The sequence below is a fragment of the Myotis davidii genome, unplaced genomic scaffold, assembly GCF_000327345.1.
Source record: "Myotis davidii unplaced genomic scaffold, ASM32734v1 scaffold821, whole genome shotgun sequence".
NCBI lineage: Eukaryota > Metazoa > Chordata > Mammalia > Chiroptera > Vespertilionidae > Myotis > Myotis davidii.
In genome coordinates this window covers 4,023,341-4,034,224 of record NW_006295269.1, presented here as the reverse complement: position 1 = coordinate 4,034,224, position 10,884 = coordinate 4,023,341, and the positions used below count along the sequence as shown (strand labels likewise).

Here is a 10,884-nt window from a genome sequence, read left to right as displayed (position 1 = left end):
ACCCAGATGGGGAAGAACCTGCTGGGTCCCCTAAAAAGGCCCAACAACACGCCCGGTTGAATGGGCGTAATAGATGGTTGGTCTGTGGGAACACCAGGGACCAGCTGCCTCAACAGAGGCCAAGGGTAGAGGCACCAAGAAGAACAAGAGGGCGGGAGAGGCAGCGTAGGGAGCTTCCCAGGTGCAATCCCAGAAACCGCCTTTTTATTAAGGTCGTTGGAGCTCCAGTTGTTACATCCGAAAGAAAAAAGAAATCCACGCTGCGCAGTGCGGGAGCCACCCTCCCGAGAGCCCTGGTCCCTCCGGAGCCCTGGTCCTGGCACCACAGGACGGGCTTCCTGCGGTGCTAGGTGGCGCGGGTCCAAACGGCATGTATTTCAGTCACATGCACCACCGAAGGGTGAGATGAAAAGCCAGAGTGGCAGACATAGAGCATCTGTCTGGAAACGGAAATATTCAATCTACAGAAGCTCTGAGCAGTCTAGCTAACACTTCAGGCGAGGCCAGGTGGGGCGCGGGCTAAGGAGTGTTACCGTCTTTGACAATGGGAGGGTTTAAGGCTTCGTGACAGAGCAAGACTGTGTCCAACACCTCTTTTGGTTTAACCTGGTGATGATGACTAACACAGGGAGGAGAGGTGACAGCTTCGGAACGCCAGCAAGGCACATGCACGGGGACAGTGATGGAGGGAGGGGGTGAGGAGAGGTATGTGGGCACCAGCGGGCAGAAAGCAAGGTGAGAGGTGGGTGTGTAAGAAATGGGAGCCAAAGGAGGACTGAGGATCACACACAGAGGGAAAGCGATGAGCATTGGCACTGAACATCCGACCCCTCCAGGGGCCACGTTCCCAACCACAGCAGCAACAGGGCTCACCCGGGGAGGTGGGGCATGTCCCCACGTTGGCTACACAAGGCTATTGAGTAATGTCGTGTGTTTCTCAGGGGTATCATGGGTCGGCCTGAATTAACCGCCCATGTAACTTCGGTGCTGCGTGCGTATACACTGCAATAAGCAAAGAAAAGCTCATTCCAGACAACGTGCTCTTCATTCATAACGGAAACCACTGTCGACAAAAGCTAACAAGCTCCCCACAGAATGCGGTTGTTCAACTGACCAGGAGTCTTTTAAAGAAAAGCAACCCTGTGCCGACCTGGTCAGCCCTATTCTGATACGGCCAGTGAACACCTGTCATTATTAAGTGGCCGTTTCAAAGGGGAGAGAGTCATCTCCTTACCCGCTGCTAAAGAGCGCTGCTTACTATTCAGCTGAGAACAAAGATGTGTCCACGAAACCCCACCAGCTCCAGCTGACCTGGCTGATAAGAGCTTCTCATCGGGACACTCCTACACTGTGAGGGCACCAGAGGCTCTCAGATGCGAGCCACAGACCGGTGGCTCCAGGCAGGAGGCCAGAGCTTCCAAATGGCCACCAAGCAAGCAGAGAGGCCACCGTGTTCATTCATAAGAAAGAGATATTACTAATGCAACTAGTCTCAGCTGCTGACATGTCTGTTATCCTGGTTAGGAAAGGCCTCCTACTTGTTCGGACTATACAGCCATGTGTCAGAGGATCTGAAACGTAGGGAGCAGCTAATGGCTGTTAGCAGCAATTATTTATTATTGTAATTCAGACTCCGGTAAACATTTTCTGGCACACTTGGTTTTCTTTACGTGTCATTTGGCTTTAACATAGATGTCGGGGTGATGGACACCCTTCTCACCTCCCTTTCACTGGCTAGACAAGGGTGTATGTTCTGGAAATGTGACCATTTTTAATACGTATTAATATGGATAAAGATCCCGAAAAACACATCGGCTAAGACAGGAAGCACAGTGCTGTGTCAAGTTAACTGGAAACCACCCCTGGAATCGTCCAGCATGTTCTGGCCCCTTCGTCTGCCTCGGTCATCAGAGGCAAGGAAGACTTGCTCTGTTTAGAAAAATCATAGTGTAAGGCTGGGTAAAATGGAACTAAATGCAGGGAGACTTGTGGGAAGAGATCAACTTATGTTCCAACCCAGAAGAAAGCAAATGAACAACTTAGACTGAACGTAAGAGAAACACCTCAGAGATCCCTGTAGTTACCAGTGGTTCCCGCTGGAGGGCTGAGACCAGACCTTCTGCGGTAGATTTTGGTTTTGGCTGGTTTCTTACGTTACCTGGGCCATGCTGCTGGGGAACAATGTCCAACGCAGCCAGGCCTGAGGGTGCCTTGCTGGGGCCCTCGGCGGGGGATGGCGTGCATTTGCTCGCACCTCCCCGTGGCTCACCCCCATACTCCCACATCCCGCCTCCACATGCCTTCGATCAGATAGCAGAGCTTCCTCTCAGAAGTAGGGTGGCTCTGCTCTGAAGCAGGGGTGGGGAACGTCCGGCCTGAGGGCCATGTGCAGCCCTCAAAACCATTTGGGTCTGGGCCTGCCAAGGCATTAGGGATGAGTTAATTAAACGTTTGACCAAATATAGCAGGCTAATTTTTTTTTAAGCGGGCTAATTTTTAAGTTGATAATTTTGTGTGGCCCTTGAATAATGTTATAAATATCCAAAGGGCCCTTGGCAGAGAAAAGGTTCCCCACCCTGCACACAAGACTCTCCCATTCTCTCTAGTTCCCACGCTCACTTTCCCAAGTGCACCAAGGATGCCATCCTCCTCTTGGTCATTAGATGGCGAACCCTAGTTCCCCCCTCTCCCTCCCCTCTCCCCACTCTGCCTTGCTTTTATATCCACTTGTACTTCCATGTGACAGTCCTGCCTGGGTTCTACGTGCCAACGTCACGCACTCTGGCTACTGACTGCATGTGCCCACTGTTCTTTGAGCCACAATGTGTTGTTGCAAAGTCACTGCTCCCTGGGACAGCGCGACCGGCCAGGGCTTGTCTGTCACCGTTAGGATCCCGGTGCCAACTCCCACGTACGGAACAGATGTGCTGTCTTCTGATCCTCTAAGTTCCCTCCTCCTTTTTTCCATGATTCACATTGCACTTATTTCCACATTCAACTTGGAAGTTCTCCTTTTATAATATCTCTTTGCTAACTCACATCTCTAAATGCACCATAGTTACAGTGCTCAATACCCAGGGGGCGTAAAGAGGGGGGTGCCAAAGGAAGTGGGGTGACGCACGTAACAGAGCCTGCACTCCCTTCGCAGAGCGAGCACTTGCTTGGTTCCTGTTTCGTTCCCTTTATGGATAATGCCACCTCCGATTTTTGCATTTTGTTAATATTAGTGCTGGGAGTAGAGCTGGGGCACGATCCTTCATCTTTCCCTGGTTTAATATGTAGGACAATACAAGTTTGGGACAGTCGTAACCTTGGTGTGGGGCTGCTGGTTTCCCGAAATCACGGAAGTGAGTGTCCTTGGCACGACCTTGCTGAGGACATTTATCAACAAGATGCTACTCCCACAGGAGGCGGAAAGAAACCGCTGGGATCCGGGAGTGTCGAAAGCTCTCCTGCCCCCACTTTGATAGAGGTCCCAGGTGCTGTTACAGGACAGACCCTGATGCTGGAAGAGCAGGGTCAAGGTCACCAGGGGTGCTTTAGCCCACAAAGCTTGGGGCAGTCTGTTGTCTGAGCTCATCTTGATTCATCACCTGCAAGTACCTGTCACCGGAGACACTGTGGCAATAATATTTCTGAAGGTTCCAGAAGCCCTGCTGGCGGCTGGCTCTCTGGGAAGCCCTGACACAGAAGCAGGTTCTAGTAGGACCAACCCTTGCTAGCACTGTACATATATTATCTTGTATTGTTACATCTTCTTTCTTTCTCTTTTATTTCCCCAGCCGTCTAGTAAAGGAGGTCATTCCTTATATTTCTGTACATCCTCCTGAATGCCCAAAGCTCAGTAACCTGCACAGAGTACTTAGTATATAATTAACCAACTAAACCCCCACAGGCATATATTTCGGAAGTGCACTGACTCACAAGATGCAAATCTGATTGTCTAACAACTTAGAAATGTCAACACTTCCAGCAGCGCGGGCAGACCTCTGACACAGCCAATAGAGATCAGTCAGGGAGGTGACCGTGGATGTGGTATTTAGCGTGTTCCAGCGTGTTTATTATCCAGGTACACACGACAGGGAGATGTTCGATGTCAGAGATCATTTCCTTCTGGAATACTAAGCACCGTGTGAAAAAGAGAGCTGCTCCTTTTAGGCTTTGGGGGAAGTAAAAGTGGGGTGACTTGCTTTTCTAGGAAAGAACCTAAAGCTAATAAGGACGGACCTCTGCCGACAACGCAGGCGCAGGGAGGGTCACAGGACAGAGGGCGCACCAAGGCACACACTCACGTCGAGTCACTTTCAGTGGCAGACACTAGTCTGGACACAGGTTCTCCTTTTACAGACACAGAGCTGACTGGTCGAACCCGAGGGTCACTGGCCACTCTGACCTGAGAAAGTGGACACCAGCCCTTTCCTCTGAGCTACACTGATGCCCAGCAGCTCCTTGATCAACTACTTCAGTGATTTTCACTGGCATCAGTTCTGCTGCCTTTGCCGTGTTAAGATTTAATTCATGCAGGTGTTTGAAAGTCCATGTTAAACTTTGCCAAGTGGCGCTTCTGCTATTTTCGTTTTTCTCTTGTCATCATTATTTCTATCAGGTCCGCCAGGTCCTGAGGGAAGTTTGTGGGGCGGCGTCTCAGAGGGAGGAGCGGGGAAGAGAGTGTGAGGAGGAAGGGGCACAAGGAGGAGCCGGAGACCAGCGCTGCGGCTGTGCTGGGGTCTCGCCCTCACGGGATGGAGACACACCGGGGCCACATCCCCTGTGGGGACCGCGTCTGCGGAATGAGGCACCAGCATGGAACGTGGGGAGACCAGCTGTCCTGAGGATGATGTGCAGAAGTCTACCGCTGGGCTGCCTGGCCACTGTCCTCTGAAGTCTGTGATGGCATCCACAGGCTGTTGCTAGTTCTCACATTAAAGGGCCTCTCTGCTACAGTGGTTCTCAAAGTGGGGTCTCCAGAACCCAGGGGAGATCGGTCCCTGACGTGAAACGTGGTTTTTGTTGTAGTAGTAATACTAAAATGATCATATTAAAAACAATGACGCTCTGTTGGCATTGGCACTGATGAAGCAAAGGTGATGGTGGGTAAAGTGCCAGCCACTACCACGGAATCGAAGCAGCAGCACCAACCTGGGCTAGGCCTGCTCCCCCCACCGCACACTTGCCATACAGAGTGCACTTTCAAGCCCCGTGTCCTTAATGAACGGTGAAAAATGCGAATTTTTCTAAGTCTCAACCCTTAAGTACTTTAAATACTTAAAATAACTTTTTAAGTTGCTTTTTATATCTTTGTTTAGGTGATATTTCTTATTTTTAATTTGTTTCCCAGGAAGGTAATTTTTGAGTTTTCTAGAAAAGATTTTTTCCTTACAGACAATTTCTCAGGGTTAAGTTCAGGGGGAAGTCCACACGCATTGCGCCCTGAGCCGCAGGGGTCTCCGTGGGAACCACAAGAGCTGCGCCCTGAGCTGCGGGGGGCCTCCGAGGGACAGCGCGCGGCTGGCCTGCACCAGGAGTCCGAGGCCCTTGCCCGGGGCCCAGGCCTGGGGAGAACAGGACACATTGTGCTGGCTCAGACTGTGCTCTGGCAGACGCTATGGAAAATGGAGGGAGAGAGTCTGCCACCTTCAGGAAAACAACCGACTGCTCTATGGCTGATGATAAACTTTGTACATTTATGTGGAAATTAGAATTCTGGAAAACTTGCATCTACCACCTTGAAAGGTTCCCAGTACTTGCAAGCTTCTCTGATGAGAATGGTGTTTTACTGATTTCAGGGAGAGAGGAAGGGAGCAGGAGAGAGAGGGAGAGAAACATCGATGTAAAAGAGAAACATCAATGGGTTGCTTCCTGCACACCTACCGGCGACCTGCAACCCAGGCATGTGTCCTGGTTGGGAGCTAACCTGAGACCTTTAGGTACATGGGACCATGAGCTCAACCAACTGAGCACACAGGCCAGGGCGAAGATGCTATGATATTAACAAATATGGAACTTTTTTACACTGTATGTTGAAATGTGTCAACCTTTAGATCTGCATAATCCAAAATGCTCCATATGATCAATGCATGATATTACAAACCATGCATGCATAAAATCCACTTCATGTGCAAGATGGACCAACGGACTTCAATAGGATAGAACATGAGATGTTCATTAAAGTCATTTCAGATTGCACATAAAACAAATCTTTAATAAAGAAACTGTTGCTCATAGACTTTGGTGGAGCACCAAAGAATATTCAAAATTACATGGAATGATTATTAAAAACTCCTCCCTTTTCCAAATAAATATCTCTATATGAGGCCAGGTTTTCTTCATCTACTTCAACCAAAAAAACATATTGCAACAGATAAAATGAAGCAAATATTAAACTACATATTAAAGAGATTTCAAAAATGTAAAACAATGCTGCTATTCTTATTAAAAATTTAACAAATTTATTTTTCATAAAATATATACTTCATATATTTATATATAAAAAAATAATATAGCCCGGCCTGTGTGGCTTTGTGGTTGAGTGTTGGCTGTCTACCTATGAATAAGGAGGTCACAGCTGGATTCCTGGTTGCAGGCTCCATCCCCAGTAGGGGTCGTGCAGGAGGCAGCAGATCAATGACTCTCTCTCATCATTGATGTTTCTATCTTTCCCTCCTTCTCCCTTCCTCTCTGAAATCAATAAAAAATATATTTTTTATTTATTTATTTTTTTAAATATATTTTATTGAGTTTTTACAGAGAGGAAAGGAGAGAGATAGAGAGTTAGAAACATCGATGAGAGAGAAACATCGACCAGCTGCCTCCTGCACACTCCCCGCTGGGGATGTGCCCGCAACCAAGGTACATGCCCTTGACCAGAATCGAACCTGGGACCTTTCAGTTCACAGGCTGACGCTCTATCCACTGAGCCAAACCGGTTTCGGCAAAAAAAATATATTTTTTAAAGAAATAATATAAAAAACAATATAGCCCTGGCTGGTGTGCTAAATGGTTAGAGCATCAGCCTGCACAGAAGGGCCACTGGTTTGATTCCCAGTACTAGATTGCAGGTTCTATCCCTGCCCTGGGTCGGGGCATGTGTGGGAGTCATCTAATCAATGTGCTTCTCTCAAATTGATGTTTCTCTCTCTCTTTCCCCCTCCCTCCCTTCCACTCTTAAAAAAAAATCAATGGGAAAAATATCCTTGGGTGAGGATTAACAAAGAAGAAAGAAAAAAAATTAATTTAATTTAATTTAAAAATACAAACTAATTATTTAAACATATTTTTAAAGTTCCACTTAGGAAATTATTGAATTAATCAATAATAATGAAATACACAACTCAAATAAGCCAGAGCTCTTTGGGTCCACAATTTTAGCAGATCAGGAGTGCTAGACCACAGCCATTGCCTTCTCTTGATGAATAATTCTTGGAGCAGCATCTCAAACTGTTTCTTTCAAAACACTAATCTCACAAAATGATTCATAATAAAAGGGCTCCACTCTGAAATGCATTTGGAAAATTTGGAGAATCCTAACATATGCCATTCTTAGAGAGTTACAATCTACATGAGCCTATTAGATGCTCACAGAATCACTGCCACGCTGCACTTATTTCATCTTACTTACTCCCGTGCTTCCTTCTGTTCTCAGGAGTTTATAAGCACAGAACACTCTGCTCACCTGACCTGGCAGAGGGGTGATGGACTGTGGTCACCTGATCTGGCAGAGGGGTGATGGACTGTGGTCACCTGACCTGGCAGAGGGGTGATGGGCTGTGCCGTGCTTCCTTCTGTTCTCAGGAGTTTATAGGCACAGAACACTCTGCTCACCTGACCTGGCAGAGGGGTGATGGACTGTGGTCACCTGACCTGGCAGAGGGGAGATGGGCTGTGGAGATCACCCATAACTTACCTTCAAGCCGGACCACGAGAGGCACCTTCAGTTCCAGCTCCCGGCAGGCCTTGGTGATCCCATTGGCAATGATGGCACAGTTGACAATTCCACCAAAAATATTGACGAGGATGGCTTCAACCTGAAGTCAAAAGCAGAAAGGTGCCCATCAAAATGCTGACGGCCAACATTCTCAAAAATAACTGGCTAAACAATAGGGGCAAATAAGAAAAAGATTTTTAAACAAACACGGAACGTAAATATTAAATAAAAGGCCTAGAAAATATTATGAAAGTTAAAATTTAATGCGAATTTAATAAATATCAATATATAACATTAGCCCATATTAGCCCATCAATCACTTCTCTGAACTCAAAATGAATTCAGTCACCACTCACTTATTATATACGGTCTTCTGCTTTTCCTTAGGCACTTGTCTGGAACTGTTCTTTTAAGAGTAGTGTCGTTTAAGATTTCATGCACTAATGTCTTTTCTTCCCATGGTTTACACTTAAATTTTACCTGTCATGGTGTTTCATGGAATACTTCAACATTAGAACGTTATTATTTGTTGTTTCATATTAATATGCAAAGATAGACGCTTTCCATGCTTACTTAATACCATTTTGATATGCTAGAGGTACTCTCTCAAAAGTCAGAGATAGTTTAATTGTCTAAGATAACATTTTTTTATAAAAAGGACATAGACCCCCAAAAGGAAGAGATACAAGCTTATACCATAAATAAGGATATAAGAAAAGTCAAGCCACTGACTGGAACTTATCAGAAATGTAAATTTAAACCAATCATGTTAACCTGTTTCTGCATATTCCAGATTCAAAGGCGTGTGGGCAAAAAGAAAATTGTACTTGTCCTGACTTGATAAATAGGCATAAGAAAATCCCGTATAATTAACATGAAGAACAAGATAATGAAGAGAATTCATTACCTAGATTAACTGATAACACCCCCAGAAAAATGGCCATTCATCAAGCAGGAGGCATCAAAATCCCAACAATGGAATCACAATTAAATTAGGCTACACTAATTGCAAAGCATATACGAGTGCTGCATGCCAGTGCCAGTCCCGTTGTTCAATATGCTAAACGGGCTACACAAAGCGCACGACAAAGGAGCGCCTCACGTTTGTTCAGTACTTCACTGTTTTAGAAAGTGCCGTTATACGAACCCTCATTTTTAATTTTGATCCCTGCCAGAAAACTATTCAGAAAGTATAGGGAGGGTGAGCCCTCTGGAGCTGACAGAGCCATTCAGAGAATTCACAGGATGTGCCCAAGGTCACCAAGCTACCAGGTAGCAGTGGCGAAGTTCCACATCACTTCTCTAGGTAGCCCCCTAGTCTCCCTAATGCCAGCTGTGAGAGCCGGGGCCGGCACGCACCTTGGGCAAGACATGCCATGTCTTGAATACGGTTTCTTCGCCTTTACAATGAGAAGAATAGCGCTTGGTCCATCAGGTTGTTGCAAGGACTAAGTGAGATAATGCATGTGAAATGCTCAGTACATGCCTGTAAAACACTTACTGAATATGTGTATGTATATGCAGTTACTTCTTTTACTTTAAATTCCCATCCTCCTGTCTTCCTCTTGGGCAACCAGCAGTTTGTTCTCTATGGGTCTGTTTCTACTTTGTTTTGTTTATTCGTTTGTTGCTGTTTTCAAGGTTCCACATTTAAGTGAGATTACATGATATTTTCTTTCTGTCGACTTACTTCACTCAGCATAATGCCCTCGAGTCCACCCAGGTTGCTGCAGATGCAAGCTTTCATTCCTCTTATCTCAGTAAGAGTTCTTTGTGTGAACGCACCACATCTTCATCCACTCATGTACTGAGAGACACTTGGGCTGCTTCCCTATCTTGGCTATTGTAAGTGCTGCTGCAGTCAACTTAGCTGTGCATGTATCTTTCTGAATCAGTGTTTTGTGTTTTCTTTGGATAAATACCCAGAAGTGGAATTACTGAGTCCTATGGCAGTCCTATTTTTTATTTTTTGAAGAGTCTGCATACTGTTTTCCATAGTGGCTACACTATACATGCATTTATTTCAACAAGTAATGATGTAAGTGGGCAGGCTACCCAGACAGCAAGTAAGAGTTAAAAAACCTTTCTGTAAACTGCAGCTATGTTGAATGTGAATATAATAGAAAAGCAAAGTTATTGACGTTCAGTAAGAAGGTAATGACTTAAGACTAAAATAAGTGAGCAGTATTTCCCAACCCAATTACAGATCCCGGCGACTCCCGTTACACTCGCAGCAGGCTGACCGGTGCAGGAGCTTGCTCCCTACTAGCAGCGTTTAAACGCTGGTAGCACTGCGGCTCGAGGCTCGGCAGAGAGCAATTTCCAAACAGCTGTGGGATGGAGAGGAACTTGCCAGAACAATGAAAGAAAAACACTCAGAGCAATGCTGACTCCAGGGTCCGAGAGACAATCGGAACCAGGCCCGGTGAGTGGGGAGCCAGGCCTTCCAGCCGAACTCGCATGGGCACCGCACGCCTCTGCCCACTCAGTGAAGCCGTGCTGGCCCAGAACTTGGGTGACCTCCTGTTAATCGTATCAAACAGTATGAGCTCTCAAGGAGTGCTCGCATCACAGCACAAACGTCCGTGAATTCCTCAACAAAGACAGGAGTGGGCGGGGTGACCAGAGGCCCGGGCCCTGTGACCTGTCTGTTCAGTGGTGTGTCCTGGAAGGTGTGACAATGTGGCTGTAGACCTGCTGCCTCCGGGGGCCAGGTCCATGCGTCTCTTTACCTGCAGCATCTCGTGTTTACTGAGCACCTGACCCTGAAAACATACTCTGCACCGGACACTGCCTGCACTGGTGCTGCCCAAGGAAAAGCCCGCTTTGCCAAAAGCAGGCGTAACAGGCTTGGTTAACTTGCTGAGAAGTGGGGCCTGTTGTTCTCCAATGCAGTGTATTCCCCTCTCCCCTGGGGTACCCCATCCCCCAAAGGCAACACTCCTGTGCGGTCGCCTCTG

General features: G+C 46.9%; 1 protein-coding gene across 1 annotated transcript in view; it reads right to left on the bottom strand.

Annotated features, from left to right (window-relative positions):
- The window catches only part of SUCLG2 (succinate-CoA ligase, GDP-forming, beta subunit), a gene marked incomplete at its 5' end in the record, with an annotated part of 112,193 nt that overhangs the window by 9,730 nt on the left and 91,579 nt on the right, over nucleotides 1-10,884 (bottom strand). The window contains one exon of the mRNA XM_006769954.2: nucleotides 7,904-8,024. Coding sequence (XP_006770017.1) covers nucleotides 7,904-8,024 — 121 coding nt within the window. The remainder of the gene's footprint in view (nucleotides 1-7,903; nucleotides 8,025-10,884) is intronic.